This window comes from Pungitius pungitius, chromosome 20 (genome assembly GCF_949316345.1).
Source record: "Pungitius pungitius chromosome 20, fPunPun2.1, whole genome shotgun sequence".
NCBI lineage: Eukaryota > Metazoa > Chordata > Actinopteri > Perciformes > Gasterosteidae > Pungitius > Pungitius pungitius.
The window spans coordinates 4,144,737-4,161,869 of record NC_084919.1 but is presented as its reverse complement, the minus strand read 5'-3'; the positions used below and the strand labels follow the sequence as shown (position 1 = coordinate 4,161,869).

The 17,133-nt window shown below is 44.3% G+C and overlaps 1 protein-coding gene across 2 annotated transcripts in view; it reads right to left on the bottom strand.

Moving 5' to 3' along the window:
- Nucleotides 1-17,133, bottom strand: part of map3k5 (mitogen-activated protein kinase kinase kinase 5) — a 47,360-nt gene that overhangs the window by 7,608 nt on the left and 22,619 nt on the right. For both annotated transcript variants that reach the window (XM_037448986.2, XM_037448987.2), the window contains exons 7-22: nt 16,305-16,475; nt 14,093-14,205; nt 13,301-13,460; nt 12,544-12,697; nt 12,328-12,435; nt 11,697-11,749; nt 10,417-10,512; nt 8,846-8,927; nt 7,070-7,203; nt 5,972-6,099; nt 5,408-5,544; nt 4,526-4,631; nt 2,860-3,017; nt 1,325-1,502; nt 802-819; nt 191-368 (exon numbers count right to left, since the gene is read on the bottom strand). In XM_037448986.2, the coding sequence (XP_037304883.2) occupies nt 191-368; nt 802-819; nt 1,325-1,502; nt 2,860-3,017; nt 4,526-4,631; nt 5,408-5,544; nt 5,972-6,099; nt 7,070-7,203; nt 8,846-8,927; nt 10,417-10,512; nt 11,697-11,749; nt 12,328-12,435; nt 12,544-12,697; nt 13,301-13,460; nt 14,093-14,205; nt 16,305-16,475 (1,974 nt within the window). The remainder of the gene's footprint in view (nt 1-190; nt 369-801; nt 820-1,324; nt 1,503-2,859; nt 3,018-4,525; nt 4,632-5,407; nt 5,545-5,971; nt 6,100-7,069; nt 7,204-8,845; nt 8,928-10,416; nt 10,513-11,696; nt 11,750-12,327; nt 12,436-12,543; nt 12,698-13,300; nt 13,461-14,092; nt 14,206-16,304; nt 16,476-17,133) is intronic.

Genomic DNA, 17,133 nt, shown 5'->3' with positions numbered 1-17,133 from the left:
ACAAAGATATAAACTTTATTCGACGTGGTTGTTTTGCTCTGTCGAACCCTCTCTACTCCCTACGCCACGTTTTTTGGGCATGAAAGAGATTAGCAGTCTGTAAGAAAACGCTACTCTCGTAGCGTTATCTTACAGACTGCTAAAAAGACCATCGTGACCCCATTTACTTCTTCACCAACCCACATCCTACCTGAGGAAGAGGGACCTGGGCCCCTTGACATCCCTCTCGCTGTAGCACTTGACGCTGGGTTTGAATATGAAGGGGTTGGTGTTGAGGTCGTTGTCAGGGGAGACGGAGCCGTACTCGCTGCTGCTGCTGGTGTCCTCCACCACCACCGGCACCGGCAGGGAGATACTGCGCAGGTACTCTGGAGGGAACACCACAAGCACGTGGGGGGGGGGGGGGGGGGGGGAACCTTAAAGAGGTGACCTGACCTGACGTTTTTTTTTGAGCTGTTCTCCCCGTAACAAAGACAGCGTTCAAGATTGAAAGTGCTAATGGAAAAATCGGCTTCCTTTTAAAGAAAGACACAAAGAAAACTCCGATAATATATCAGACGTATCTGACTTCAAATGATCATGAAACAATGGACGACATTCAAGCATTAGGAGAGGAGTGTTGTTGTGAAACGCCGGCGGAGTCGTGCTAAGAAAACAAAAACAAAAACACTGTAGCCTACACAGTCTTTGGTAAAGCAGGCCGATGACTCGCCCCTAACTGATGTCCTGACCATAAAGTGGTCCCTCTAGCGGTATGTATGTCTGAAAGAAGGAGGAGTGTGGGGAGTAAAAGGAACTCACCGGTCCCTGGTGACAGAGCTATGAGGGGAAAAAACAAACATGAAAACATGCGTCAGCTGTTGACCAAGAACAAAATATTACCATGTAAGACGTTTCCAAGTAGAGTTTTTGACCTAACCCTAAGAAGTGGATTTTGAATTCTACATAATCAAGATGAAGATGTTTTACGGCTTCACAATAAGCAGAGGACTCCCCTCTGAGGATTGTTAGTCTATAAATGTCTTAAAACATTTCTCAACATTGAGATACAGTCAAATTTACCACAAATATGTCAGTTGCAGGGCTTATGAAAAGAAGCACTCTTTTCTTTTCTTATATGATTTTTTTCGTGTTTACCCTTTAATTAACTGTTGGGTATCTTTTTTTTTGTGTCGAGAAGGTTAAAAGAACAATTATTCTCTCTATTTCAATATAGAGCTGGAGCAGCTGCATGGTTCGCTTTGGCTCAGCATAAAGATCGGATATTTGTGTGTTTTAAAAAAAAAATCTTTTAAAATGTGGAGCCAGAGGGCACGGAGCCCACCTGTGAAGCTGTTCTTGCCCTTCTTCCTGCGGCTGGTGACGGTGAGGAACTCGTCGGTGAGCAGGTCCAGGGCGGTGGCGCGGTGGTCCGGGTCCGGCTCGAAGCAGCGCAGGATGAAGGCTTTGGCCTCCAGCGACATGGAGTCCGGGATCTCCGGGTGGATCTTAAACATGCCCACCTGCACACACAAAGGTCACGTGCTCTTTACCGACGGGTAAAGAGAAACACAACAACAACAACAACAAAACAAAAACAACATTTGAAAGTTCTCGTGGTGAATTTATTTGATTCGAGGAGACAACTTAAAAGCGTCTAGCCGGGGGAACTGTGGGACTTTGCTTCGGGGCAAAAGGTTTCGGGGAAAACAAGAAGCCCAGAAATTCCTGGTGTTGCCGATGAGGAATGTTGACTTAAGACTAGCAGGGAGATGCCCCTCCCTTGAGACATTCCACAAGGATGAGTGAAGAATATCCTGTGAAACTATTTGCGAAAAGTCCACACACACACACACACACACACACACCATGCAACGTCCACACACACAGCACAAGATCTTTTTTTATAGGTAAAAGAAGGCGTGATTGCAATAACAGGTGCACGAGTTCTCTGATCCTTGTTCAGGAAATGGGACGTGACCTCAGCTACTGCTTTCATGTTGTGTAGTTGTACCACGAGGAGCATCCAGACAGCCCTTAAACATCCTGAAAGTTGGCCGGGAACAATGTTTCACTGGTCTGGAGAGCTTTACAATTCCGTTCAGAGCTAATACACATTGTCAATTTGAGCCAACCGAAACAAGTCTTGTATTGTTCCTCTCAAATGTCTGTTTGTGTTCAAACAAATGTTGGTACGTGGACAATGTTTGTAGTTTCTACTGAGCTGGGTCACCTGACAGCACGCAGGTGTTAACACAATGCAGGTGTTTCCCTAAGAAGAGGAAGAATAGCAGCAGAACAGCAGAACCCAGACCTGCTGAATGCTTCTTTAGATTGTGGTTTGGTAATTAATTTTTCAGAGAAAAATTTAAAAGTTAAAATATTTTAATTTTAACTTTATATATTTTTGTTTTAAAATATATTTTTTCTCTTTTTCATTTTTCAGATATTTTAACCATGCAAGGGAACCTGCAGGGTTTACAGTAAACATTATAGAAAGTTACATAGCATATTAGGTCAGAAAAATTAACAAGTAAGATAAATAAAATTATGCAAATAACCAAAACAATAAATATTACAGAAAGTGGCTTTTCTTTATGAGCGTTTAGTAATTAATTACTACGCCAGTGGCTTTTAAAAGTGCAGGCTGTTGCAAGTAGACACGCACAACCAGTCAGTCAGTCTGAGGACTGATAGCTAATTGTTTTTTACAGTATTAATATGGCATAGTGTCAAAGGAAAGGCATTTTGCCAACATGTAAACCTCTTTTGCATGCTCAGGAAAAGGTTCATAATCCACCGTGTTGTATTTATCATAATTATCATCTTTTAAACATTAAAATCGGTCCCCGCTGGGGTTTTCATGGCACCGCCTCTCACCTTGAACATGGCGGCCTGCGGCTCTCCCAGTTCATAGAAGGGTGGTTTCCCAGTTGCCATCTCTATGATGGTGCAGCCCAGAGACCAGATGTCCGCTGGCTTGCCGTAGCCTCGAGGACCCTTGTCAATGATTTCCGGAGCCATGTACTGCAATGTGCCTGGACAAAACAAACAGAAATACAGGGACAGATGTTAGGATTCTATTTTCAGGCCTATTTGCTTTAGCGGGGCTACGGACTTGGAGCAGCGAAATGCTCACATGCATTTAGTAAACATTTGCTGGGTTTGGATCAAGGATTCCTCTGCATGCATCTTTGAAGTAACAATAGTTATTTACTGTCCTGCTGAGGCTCCGGTTGCTGAGCGCAACAACGTCCTGGAATGGCCAAGCGGTATTTCACACTACAGCTATACTTTACTATACAGTTTTGGTACGGGTTTTAAAAAAAACAACTTAAATGGTGGGTGGTGTTTGTTGACTTGAATGGCTTCCTAAGCTAAGGTGATATCTCCCTGGCACTGGGTTTCACAAAGGTATCAGTATTTTCACTCAACTCTTGGCAAGAAAGCCAAACATTTCTTTCCTGTGTTGATGTGAGCAGATTGTAAAGCCCTCTGAGGGAAACTTTGCGGTTTTGCTATCTTGGGCTATTCTATATAAATGTAACTTATTTGAAAAAATCGTAATTCACAATATGTCAAAAGTATTCCTTAAGACTGCAATCAGCCAGGTTTGCTGTTCCCCCCCCCCTCATTTCCAGTCTCTCAACGCTAAAATAAAGCAACCAGCTGCAGCTTAGTTTTCATCAGACACAATCCGACATGAACCATCATTTTATTTAACTCTCAACAAGAAAGTGAATTAGTTTTGCTTCCTTAAACAACTGATTTACGGTTTTGTTTAGGTGTCGTCTGTTAAAACGTAAATGTATAAATCGTTGACTGATTTGCGTTAAAAGCAAAAATATGTTTTGCTCTTTCTTTTTACATTTAACGTCTCCAAGTATGAAACTGAGCAATCAAATAGGCATTGCAACTGACTAAGGAGAAAATAGCATCCAGAATACATTTTTTTATACACAAAAGTGGGGACGGTGCAGTCAAATAGAAGTGACAGGCACGGATGTAGGTGCCCAAAATAGCTTGAAATAAAAATAAATATAAGTTGCTTCTGTCCTGAGGAGATGACAGACATCTTTTAAATGATCAATCAAATGACATTAGCCCTGACCAGGGTTTACGGCCAATGAGTCGGTTAGTCACAGTCCAAAGTGACATTCTCACCTCCCCGCTGAAAGGACTCTTTTGTTCTAATAATAACCCGCAGGGCGATGTTTGCTGCTTTTAGAAGCTTGTGTTCGGAGCTAAAAACAGCCGGGGACGCATTTATAGCCGACCCAGCCCAGTTTCCTGAAAGAGCTCCACCATTCAGGCTAAGTCCCGCTCTGCTCCAATCAGCAGCCAGATGGTCTTATCTAAGAGGTCAAACTGAACTGCGATTGGCGCCCGAGGCCACAAAAGGGGGACGAACCTCACCCGACCCGACCGCACGCTTTCTCCAAAGGGAACAGCAACAGTGCCCTGAAGCCCTTTTCATTCATGGTTACATGGCTACTGAGCCCAAGTTGATTTCCTCGTCGCTTGAGGAGAAGGGGCCAGAGCGTACCTGTGAAAGTCTCCGTGCAGGGATTGATCCCAGCCAACCTCTTGGATGTGCCGAAATCGGAGATCTTCAGCACGCCGCTGTAGGTGTTGATGAGGACGTTGTCGCCCTGCGGATTGGAAAAGAGGCATCCGTGAGAACGGACACGCCCAATTCCTGGAACTCCATGACGCCTGATGGGGATTGTGCGAGGTGGCGCCGCTCGACAAAGAGCGGGCGGAGTGGAGGAGAGCCGCGTCCCGGCCAAAAACCAAAAGTGATTAGCGTTTACAGGGGCGCTAATGACGCTCATGTGACCGCGTCGTTAAATCAGGTCGGACGCATGGGGGTGTGGGAGAAGTGTCGCCTCGTAAGCTGTTGGTTTGTCATAAGCGAGATAAAGCAGGGAGGGAGGGGTTTAACATAATACAAAAAAGGGGAAGTCCGGATGAAAATGCAAAAAAATGCCAACAGCGACTGAGAAGTTCCTGTAATGCATTCGCACCAAATCAAATGTCCCGTTGCCGGGGAGACACTGAACGAACAGGTGTTCAGAGCCCAAACAAACAGGGAAGAATTCAACAAGCGTGCATTTAAAATACCAGTTTCCAAATGTTAAATTCTAGTCTAGTCATTTAACAGTTGCGGGTGGGACCTGCCCAGTGAGAACGTGGGCTCGCTGCACTGATGTTTTTTTGCAGAGCACAAACCAAGTCAATCAAACAGCGCGGCACCTGGAGAGCCCTGACGTCTTCCCCTCTGGTATTTCCCGTTTTTCAAAGTTTAGGTTTCTGTGGGTGGTGGAATATATTTTCACAAATAACAATAATACATTTGAATGGTGCTGAAAGGATGAACCAGTCGTTTTATTATTGGCACAACAGCGCCTTCTTTCGCTTCGCTCACCTTGATGTCTCTGTGCGCTATCTGGTTCTCGTGCAGGTATTTGAGGCCTTCCAAGATCTGCCGTGTGTAGAAGCCGATGGTGTGCTCGTTGTTCTTCAGCGGGCCCCACTTGGACCTCAGCAGTGCCGAAAGACTCCCTGGAAGTCAAGGAAGAAGAACAACACCCATCGATCACTCATCCCGACCTGGGATCAGCGAAGAGTCCTTCGTTAAATCACATTAAAAAAAAAACCCTTTCAACGCATTTATCTATGAAACAGTTGAAGTGATGTGTGTTATTATGAGAAAAAAAAACTGCTCACTGCAGATTTTTGGTCAAATCTATAATTATTCAGGCAAGGATGAAGAATGAAAGATAAACACATGAAGATAAGCAACAACAGGCACTTGAAGACATACTTTAACATGAAACATGAGAAGGTGCAGCCTGTCCTTTCGTTCCATTTTAAGCTCTCAGTTACGTTCTTTTACACACATTTCAATAGCGCGTATCTCTTCCCTGAAACCGCTCCCTCTTTCATTTCCTCTTAATAAGAATGAAACCACAGCAACAGCGGGTCTCACCCCCGGGCACCTGCTCCATGAAGATCTTTATGAAGCCGTTCTCACTGATGGAGCCCAGGTACTGGACGATGTTCTTGTGCTTCAGGTGCTTGTGAAGAGCGATCTCTTCGTGGAGCGGCTGAGAGTACCTGTATTAAAAAAAAGACATTGTGTTCCAGTAATGGGTTTGTGGTTTGAGAAGGAGTGGATTCACATTAAAGACGGTTCAATACTGCAGATTTTTTTCTATATTTAAGTGACTCATCATCTCATCATTTATTTCTCCTGTGGGACTTTGGAGGTTTCCTGTCTGCTGAAAGTCAAAGGACTAAAAATGTCATTCAATACTGGTCGTTCTCATTGTATAGCAAAGTTATTGAAGAATTTTGAATTAAAATGTAAGAAGTAAAAAAACTATGTTACTTTTTTATATTTGAAATGGGCCTTTGCATAACCATTACGTAAAAATACAATAAGCAAGTATTTCAATGTAAAGGAAACAGGCAAACAAGAAAAATACAAATTTAGCGACTAAAAACATTATCAAGTCAATACATTTTAGGTTTTAAATGAAACGGTATCTCATTTGTTCTAAATGCATCATCTGGTTTTTGTACATTCTTCTGTTGGTCGACAATTTGTCACAGCAGCAAACTGGATGAAAACGATTTTTAGCTCTAATAAATTGATTAAGTGTGGTTGGTGGTGTGCGTCTCTCTCTCTCCCTCTCTCTCTGTGTCTCTCATCCAGCGTGAGAGATGGAGGAGTTTGTGATGAGCATCGAGCTAGACGAGCACTTAAAGCAGAGGCTTTGCCTCCATCGCTCGGCACTAACCAGTCTCACTCGAGTGGATGCCAGCGCGCTGGGAGCTGAAAGGCAGCGCTTAATGACGCTCAACAGCACAGCTGAAAAGAGGCATTATTGCTCTGACACACGTCTACTTAAACGCTGTAATTTAATCATTGTGCCCGTGAAAGAACATGACTATGCTCAGTGTGCAGGGGGGGGGGGGGGGGGGGAATACATTATGTCACTGGAATTATTACAAATACTATTATTCTGTGGGAAGAACATTGTGAAACCTCTAGAGTGACAAAGAAAGGAAGCTCGCCTCTCACCTGCTGTCTCTCTCTGGGATCTCCTTGATGGCCAGTCGGACCTGGTTGCTGAGGTCTCGGCCCGCGTACACCACGCCGAATGTGCCTTTTCCCAGAACCACCCTGTCCCCGTGCTCGTCGTACTCGTAGTCGTACTGTGGAGACAAGGGGGCAGCAAACGTGCAGCCGGAATATTTCTTAGTCGTAGAGGTCAGTGTGTAAATAACTTACTACACAGCAGACTTTATAGTGAGTTCACCCTCAACTGTCCCATGGAACGCAGTGCGATCAAATGTTCACTAACTGAGCTACACGTACCATCGTGCATTGTGCACAAGGAAAAATGGCGGACGGACGAGAGGCGAGAGAGCAGCAGCCACGACACAATCACTGATGTGGCGGAAATGACCCGAGTGAAGCCTGAAAGCCCTTTTTTAATTTGCCCATGAGGTCGCCCTCTGCATGGAACCCCTAAGAAAGCGAGTGAGCCCACCTTGTCAGGTTTCAAGCAATGCATTGGTGATGGATGAATTCATATTTTTTAAACAACGTTGTAAAATGTTGAATACAAAAGGATTATACAGAAATCCAACTGGGTGCCATTTTTAACCTAGCAAAAGCCACTGATCCATTTGAACGTACGTTGTGTGTTATTTCATTTAATCTGCAAATACAAACATAGTTAACCTATTTTCTTCTTTGTTTTTTTTGTGTGTACTTGGAATCTTTCACTTGGTACGGAATGCAGTCACTGCATTGTGCTCCTGTTCATCTATTTTTGCGTTGGGATAATCCAACAAACCAATCCAACGCATTCGTACCCAAACAAACGATCTTTGTAATGTTACTTGTGACACTAGGTTAAACCTTCATGATGTGTTCAAAGAAAAACTGATGCTGACAAACCAGCAGTGAATTCCAGCTCAGCGATGCTTTTGTTGCACAGATGAAAAACCAGTTCTTGATTTAATCCTGTTAGCCGCTTTGTGTAAAAAAAAAAGGGTGCGGCAGCATTTTGAGGTTTGTTCGCTGTGCTTTTTTTCAGAGGCAGGTGCGTGATCCGTAACGTCAGAGCACACAATGCACAATGCAACACTCCCAGGACTTATCCCGGCAGGTTACGTGCTCACGGCGTTGCAGCTGCCGGTTATTACAGTGCAAACTGAGAGGGACTGGATTCAAAAAGCTAGATTCAAAATCTGAGTTCATGCAAGCTTTAAACAGAAATGATGATGAGAGTGAAAAGAAAGGATGTTGTGAAAAACGAGGGAAACACATTGAAATGAAATTCTTTGTTTCTTTGTCTTTTGATGAAACATAAAGAAAAAAAAGCAAGTTAGCGGCTGCCCAAAGCTAATGAGCTAACACAGACGGTTTTGTGGTCAGCTATTGAAAGATTTTCACTTAGTGTTTCATCCGAGTGGCAATTAGAGAGCAGGCAGAGTGCTCTGCAGATGCACAACAGGATATAAGAAAACTAAGGACTTCCAGTCAGTGAAAAGCTTGATGAATCAGTAGAGTTTGTGTATAGTGCTGAAGCTTTGTTGTGTATGATGTTCTACTGCCTCTTCATTTAAGGCTTTATTAAATTAAACATAAAAAGGTACTTTGGATCACAAATCCCATATTTTTTTTCAATGTACCACTGATTTGGGTGCAGATGCACCAGTACATGCACTATAGGGAGGACTCTGAAGCTGCACAAATACATGTTGATTTATTTATTGAATATATTACTATATTCAAAGTTCATAGCGTTGCGAGCCAACATAGAAGGGAACCGGGTCTATCTCTCACCTCTAAGGCGTCACTGTCACAGTCTCCCTCCTCGGGACCCTTCCAGGCCTCCTCTGCTATGCTGTTGACCAGATCGCAGAATCTGCCCAAAGAAGAAAGCCTTGTCAAACCAAAGTAGAGATCATACACACCATAGAGATGAACTGTGGTCTGACAGTATTGAGTATTTTGGCTGTGTGCTTTTTTGGGGGGTTTTTATGGATTGGACGTTTTTGAGCATCACACGATGACTCTGTTATTATCATGTACTCTATGCACCTCTCCCTATTCCATTACTATGAGTACCTCCCTGTCTGTTTAATGTTTTTTACTTTTGCAGACGTTGTCTGACATCCAATCGGTCCGTATTGTGATGGAGCGGCAGTATTTACTGTTAATGGTGGTCTGACCCACAAGGAGTCACGGTATGTTTGCACACACGCCTCCCACACAGATGCAGGCACATCCAGACGCCCTGCTGCTCCCACCGAACACAAGCTGTTATTTTAGCACGTCGTCTCGTAATGCTGTCACACGCTGCAGGTGTTCTGTGAACAACTCTCCCTGTCTTTACCACCTATTTCCTCCTTCCTTTCTTCCTCCCCTTCCTCCCCTTCCTCCCTCCCTGCTTTTCCTCAGGAATCAAAAGGAGTATCGCTTCACAACCACAGCCGGCGTGACTCACTGACTGTCACACTCGGCGCGGTGGAACTGGAAGTGCTCGAGAGCCTCTGACGTGGGAGTCGCAAGTCTGAACACGAGCGAGGGAACGCGATGGTGTGGCAACGAATCAAGGTGCGCTTGTGGAGCTGACAAGAGCGTCCCCGAACTACAAGTAGAGAGGAGACGAACTCCATGCAGGGGAAATCAGAAACATCTGATGAGATTGTTTTTTAATTGTATTGATTGCGTGAGTGGTTGTTAAAGAAGGTTGTGTTTCACACCTGCATTGAACTTGACCCATCTGAAATTGAAACTCCTAAAAAATATAAAAAAAACTGAACATGAATCACAAAGTAAAATACGTATATTATTTTTTGGAAATATTTCATGCATTGTTTTTTTCAGGAAATTCCTCTCATTGTGTCTTTAATAAATGCTAAATACTTATTTTAATTATTTTTTTTACAAATGTATTGTGTTCCTGATGCTCTGTAGTTACTTTCCCAAAGATATCGTTCACAACCTGAGAAGTTATTCTAATAAATTGATTCATAAAGCTTCTTAAAAGCCGACCATCAAGCCCTCACAACATGGCTAAGCAGTTTTATGTTGCCATTCATTTTGGTGGGCTTCAAATGGGTATTCCTGGTGTTACATGCCTTACTATAAAAGTCTACAGTGATATCTGACTTGGAGATTAATTTAGCACTAAAAGCATCACTTTGCAGAGGAGCATGCTCAGAGAGCCAATAGCAAGGCTGTAGACCCGTATGTATTGTCCATTTAATTCGCTCTTTTCTTTCCAATTCAGTGCCATAATTAATAGCTTGTGGACATGGTTACTTAATCAATTCCATCATATCAAATAAAGATGTGTAATGTTAACACACCTTTTATGATTTAAACAAACAGAGGGACATGAAACAGACCTTTTACAGTGCATCTCTGTGCAGAAATAGATCTGGAAGTCCTCTGCATTGTGCAGCACGTACAGGAAGGCACTGCGCTCGTCAAACTTGGAGATGCTGAAGAGAGACGAATCACAGTTAGTAAGATGACACATCCCATTAAAGCAGACACAACCCAGAGGATGGATGAAGACATCCACTAGACACGGAATAGCTTTTTCATGGAATAAAAGACGTTGTGTTACTACAGGTGGGTGGCCACTACATCCAAACAAAAAGCCCAGTATGATATACATAGTAAATATGCAGCATTATGCACATGATAGTTTGTTTCTGGGCAACATCTGGAACCAACACATAACTCGTTTTGTAAATTGTCCTGTCATGTGATTGTGAATTTCTGTCGGAGAGCTTCAGTTTCACAGCTGAATGTAAGCTTGTATCCGTAGAGCGTAATCCCATGTCCACTTCCAAGGTACAGCTGCCCATTTGGACGACCAAGAGGCTGCGTGTGTGTGTGGTTGCATTGTTGCCATTGTGTCCTGCTGACTGACTGCAGGCTGAGTGGGCACAGAGAACGAGTCGTTCCCTAGCAACATGTGAGCACGGCCCTCTGCCGATCTGACACAGCGGAATTCCTCGGAGGACCGTGGAAAACGAGACAGAGACAGAGAAATCATGAAAACTGTCCGAGGTAGACTGTCTGTGTTGGTAGTGGAGATGTTTGGTCTCTCATATCTGCACACTGTATGCATTTATTTTCATGTGCTATGATCAGGAATCAGGATCAGGAATCAGGAAACGTATTAACAGTCAGCAGTACATAGATATTTGTCCAGATTTTATCCAGATAATTATTTTTTCATTCAACAGAAATTACATTGTGTTTTGGAATAAACTTTCACATTTACTGAAAATAGGGGAGCAGCTCTTTACAGAATCGGCCGTGTTGCACCTCCACGTTCCTGCAGCAGCCCGGAAGGGACAAACTAAACGCTGGCTGTTGAGAGAACCTTTAGGGTCACTATCCAACCTGCGGCTCTCTGACATGTTTATTATCAGTTCAAACTGACTTTGTTTTAAGCAAATCCTTGCAAAATAAATGATATCCCAGAGAGATGAGAAAACAAATGCAAACATAACGGCAGTAAACGCTTTAAAGATCATTAAATCCTCCCAAACAGCAGAAAGGATTCAATACGTTTGTCCCCCTCTCCGGGAACCCCGAACGCGGTGATGAATCTAATCCCTAATATCCATAATAACATATAGTGTGTCATTAAAAGACAGCGGACACTGACCTGACACCTCGTACTGACGTGGCGCTGAAGTTCCACTCGTGAATCCCCTTTTGCTTTAGGAGAGATCAAAAAAAAAATCAGGAGCATCAGAAGTTATATCAATACATCCACCGATTGTCACATATTGATTATAGAATTAGAGTAGTATCATTATCTAAAATATGGTGATAGATCTTACAGTAATAATAACAGACATTAGTATTTTAATATTACATTGGCTACAGCTAATGCATAAAATGAAAACATCAAGTCAGTGTATTTGATGGAGCAGATTGCACTGCATCGATTTTCTGGTAAATAACTGCTTTTATTTGTATGCTGCTTCCTAGGTGTAAAGTACTACAGCGTGAGAAAATCAACCAACAAGCAGACGCAAAGGTCTTCATGACAAGAAACAGGAGGCCATTACCGCAGACCAAGTGACATCCATCTGCTGTGAGTATCTTAGATTAACCCACGAGTCAGTGAAAGCACCTTCATCGTGCAGCGTGTTCTTTCTATTGTCACTTTCAGCATGATTCACAGCATGTATTTGGTGATGCAACGCATGCCCGCCCATCAGGAGCAAGAATTTCTCGTTAGTATAATGTTAATAATTCAAGTTTCAAAGGTGGTTGCTGTGGACACCTACCTTGTCATCAGGAGCGACGTGCCAGATAGACACCGTGTTGTCGTCCACGTCTTTGTTTATGGACAAATACGAAGGCTGGTACACTTTAGTGGGCTCTAATATCAACACCTGGAAAAGAGACACGCATGTTGTATGATTCTCTTTATTTAACGTTTGCTGAGAATTTGTCTTCTTTTTTTTGGGGGGGGGTGGGGCATTTGAGGTGAAGTCACCTACAGGAAATCGGACAGAGGAGACGTCTTTCTTGGTGGCCTCCACCAGGAAGTCCATCCAGAAGTCCACCAGCTCCTGCTTGGGCGCCGGCTGCTCCACGCCGGGTTTCTTAAACTGCTGGTAGATCAGGATGGTCTCCACCAGAGAGCCCAGATACCTGAAACACACCCCAAAACGGTCATTGACTGAGCCCAGAAAAAGATCCAACTAAACCTCAGAGCCACACAACACGTCCCAAAGAAAACCCCTCAGTGGCAGATCATTTGCATGTGTGTAATATTGTTTTTAAACCCATGAGCATTGATAAAGACGGGTCACAGAGACAAACAATGCCGTGTGATTGCGTTTACATGCTGGGACTCATTTTTTCTTTGTGACATTAATGGAAACGCAAAGTGTTTTCACAGCGCAAACACAAACACGGAGCAGCAGGCTCCTGTCACTGCACTCCACGGTTAATGTTTAAGGATTAAAGGAACATTCAGGACTTTATTATCTCAATGCCTCCACACAGACAGGTTAGGTGAAGGTTTTATTTGTTGTGCGGTTGATAAAAGGTGGCGGCCATCTTATCAAGCTCCCCGTTCAAAGCTCTTGTTTTCTGGCATTTGATTCCACAAATCGAAATCCAATATTTGACGAATGTTTGCACCATGGCCACAGACGCCACGGTCAGGCCAGCCACACTAGCTGGGTGTGGACGGCTAAAGTGTGTGCCGCTTGTCGTGCTGATCTGTGAGCGGCTTGTCTGTGTTCCCACCAGATGGGGGCTCGGAGTTTGAAGAGCTTCTCCGAGGCCTGGATGACCCGGGTGTTGTCGCAGGCCAGGATGCTGGCGCCCAGGAAGAAGCCCACGTCCCAGTAGCTCTGCAGCTTGTCCAGGCTGCCTTTTTTCCCCAGAAGGCTGCTCAGCTTCACTCCTGGGAAAACAGAAAAGGAGCGTCCGACGCAGTAAGACTGCTGCCCCGTAGAGCGGCCTGTTGGGAGAGGCGGGTGGAGGTCATTGTGAGGGGGAGACAAAGAGCCCAAAAGGACTCAGGGTGGAGCCAAGTTAGGGAGCTGCGGGGTGTGATTTTGCCACATTCCAGAGTCTCAGATTCCAGAGCAGACCCAAAGGAACCGGGAACAAGGGCTGAACAGCGAGGAAAGTCACTTCACTCACGATCTGATTTTCTAAATCAAATCCGCAATAAGATTTTCTATGATGCACTGGATCAAGTGACTGAGTGCAATGTGACCAACGCTGCAGATAGTGATGCAAATGACGAGCTTCTTTCAGTTCACGGTCTGCTTACAGAGCCCTCCGAGCATTAGCTATACACCTATTATATGATACCTGAAATATATGAAAGGAGAGTGAATGTTGGACATTTCAGCATGCTAGTGTTTCTGACCTTTTTAGGATTATAGTGCATGCCTTAAAAAGACTAGTTCCTTATAGAGATACAAATCAGAAAACACAAACGTCCCTTTGCCGATGTTCTACCTTTTTTTTTTTTTTTAACTACCTGTTGCAGAGCAAAGACCGACATCCGGCGTCGCATCCACTCACCCACTTTGCGGAGTTCAAAAGACGCGTCGAACTGGTGTCCGGCTGCCAGGAGCAGGACGGCGTAGTTGATCCCAGAGTGTAGTGTCGGCTCTGACTCGAAGCCTTTCTTGAACCTGAAAGCACGACCAAAAAAACAACAACAAGTGACTCCAACAGATGATAACAAAAGGCTTCATTCCACAGCCTGGCACGTCTCAGATAAGTGATGTCTTCATCGGGCTCCCCTCCGGCTCCCTGAGACACTTCAAGTTACAAAGGCAATCACAGCCATATTGAGTTGGGACCGCGGAACCCTCGAAGTTCTCATTCCTTTAACGAGCAATCTGTTGGTGGCGAGGGGAGGGGTGCGAATGTTATTAGGATGCTGCGCCAGCTTGTGGCGCTGAAGTGAGGAAAAAAAAAAGACGGGCCAGATGGGAGCTTCGATAACAGAGGGAGCTTATTCAATCGACGAAGACCACGTCCAGTTATTATTTTTATTATTGGGCTGCAATTAAGTCAACTTCAAATGAGCTGCATGCTCTCAGGAGGCCGTAAACAAGAGTAGTTCCAAGTAACACCTTGGTTTGATCGCACAGCTTTTCTGTGTTCAACAAGGTGCTGGAAACTCTCCACATGCATCTCTGACTCATAGCAACAAGGACATCCTGAAGGTTTTTTTTTTTTTTTTTGGCGGAGCACTCATGCGGAGAACAAGCCTCGTCATCCGAAGGTCTGAGCAAGGTTTAGATCTGGACTGAATTTAAAAATCCCCACCACGGTAAAAGACCCTGAGGGTCCCGTTTGGTGGCTGACTTGTAGATGCTATAGAAAATATGGCCGACCTTTGAATTATCCTGCCGTTTACGGAAAAACAGTGTAAAGATCAGTGAACCCTTCTCTGTCTAGGGTTGGGTATCGAGAATCGAGAATCGATTGGGATCGGAACTAGCTTTGCGATTTACCCGGTATCGTTCAAAAGTTTAAAATTCGATTCCTAGTTTCGATTCTCAGTCCGCCGGCGCCGACCGGAAATAGAAACCGCTGAACACCAACGAAGAAGCGTCCACCGGAAGTGTTGGCGTAACAGCGCGATCGAACATGTATAGCGTGCGTCGGCGGTCCTATGTGTGGTTACACTTCTCGAAACAAACCGAAAACTCGGTAAAAAAAACTCCCGGTTGTTGTGAATTTGTGACGCATCAGACCAGTGCGCGCGGGTGCCGGGTGGCCAGAGCGGAGCGGTCCTATCTGTTAAAATGAGCAGTGAGGCTGGCGCTGCAAAGAAAAAAAAAAGATTGTGCTAGCACTCCCCGCGTCGACCGCCAGCAGCCCCCCCGTCAGCGAAAGTGTCCCTGATTTGATGTTGGGAGAGTTGCGCGCCGCGCCCCCCCCCCCCCCCCCCTCCGTGTGCCCCGTGTTTGACGCGCTGCCTCTTCCTCTGATTCCAAGGGTTCGTCCATCAGTGGGAGCAAGGTAACGTTTAAGTACCTGCAGTATCATACACTCACGTGTAAATGTGTTTTTGTGAGGTTTCAAAAATAAAGCTCTCTGGAGGAAAGTGTACCCCTGTTAAAATATATTCATAATTTATAATGTTTATACAATATTCAAGTTCATAGCTTAATATTTATATTGTATTTGAAAACAGCCCTGTTAGAAATTCATAGTAAAGTTAATAAAAAGTTCATAGAATTAACATTGATGGAGAAGGTCAGACTATTTCCTTCAGAAAGACCCTTGGTTAGCTAGCTCATTTAAAATATCTTAAACTTAAACTTTTTTGACCCTGCCTCTTAAAAGAATCGGAATCAAGAATCGCTGGGAACCGGAATCGAAACCAGGAATCGGAATCGGAATCAGAATCGCTCAAATTCAAACGATACCCAACCCTATCTCGGTCTAATTACTACTTTGATCTTTTTGTCCTTACGTTTAAGAAATCAGTCGGAGACGCACTGTCGGCGCTATTGTTAAATCACTATAAGAAAAATCTTTAAGGGCATCCCCTTTAGTGAAAAGGGATTAAGGCAATTACAAAAGGCAAAAGTTGCACCTGTACTATCGATTCTAGAAACAAGATCTTCCAAAGGAGGCTCGTTGCGGTGGAAAAACAATCTACCATTTGCTCTTTTACCAGTAGGAGCCTGCACCGTATAACATCCCTAAACGACCATAAAGTGAAGGCATCTTCGACACATCTTAAATCATCATCCGGGGCCCGCTCTCTCACCAGTGTGTGCCGCTGTCTCTGCTCGCCGTGTCCGTGAAGTGAGACTCCAGGAACTTGTCCTTGTAGATCCGCCCCACCAGGCAGTAGATGTCCGAGGCCGCCTGCTCCTCGTCCTTCACCAGCGGCAGCATGATGTCCAGAGCCCTCTGCCTGTCGCCGGGCAGGTTCCTCCTACGCGCACAAACGCCAAGCATTCAAGGGTCGGGAAGGACGGCAGAGAACATCTGTCCAAGCATGTGGGACACTAGGGTGTCAGGACGTGTTGACCTCAGCTACATCAATTGAGGCCATTCCGGCAGATTAATGGAAGTTCCCTGGTAAGACCCTGTATTACTCTCAGTTTTTAATAATATAAATTAATAGAAATAGATAACAGAAAAATGTAACCATTTAACATGTCCTGTCATTGCTTTCTATTTGTTTGTGAGGACACAAAAGCAGTTCCCACTAATCATAAAGGGAGCAGCAGGCGGCACAATGGCCGACCAATCTTACCCCCGAGAACCAGTACATCCGTATTTGGCAAAATTTGATCACGATCCGAATTTAGTACACAGTGTAAGTCGCACAAGGTGTTGGCGGCGTAATGCAATTACCGGTTTGAACGATCGCATCAATCGGAAATAAAGCACATAATCACGTCTGTGTGCTCTTTGCAGCTAGAGAGAGTTGGAGTCTGGCATTGGCGACAGGGATGGACAACGGACACACGTGTAACATTTGAATTATAATCATCACGTTACGGCCATTTAGGAGGCTGTTTTTTCTCTTTTACTATTATCATATGTGTATATGCTTGTCTTCATAGTTGTTTTACTATGCAACATAT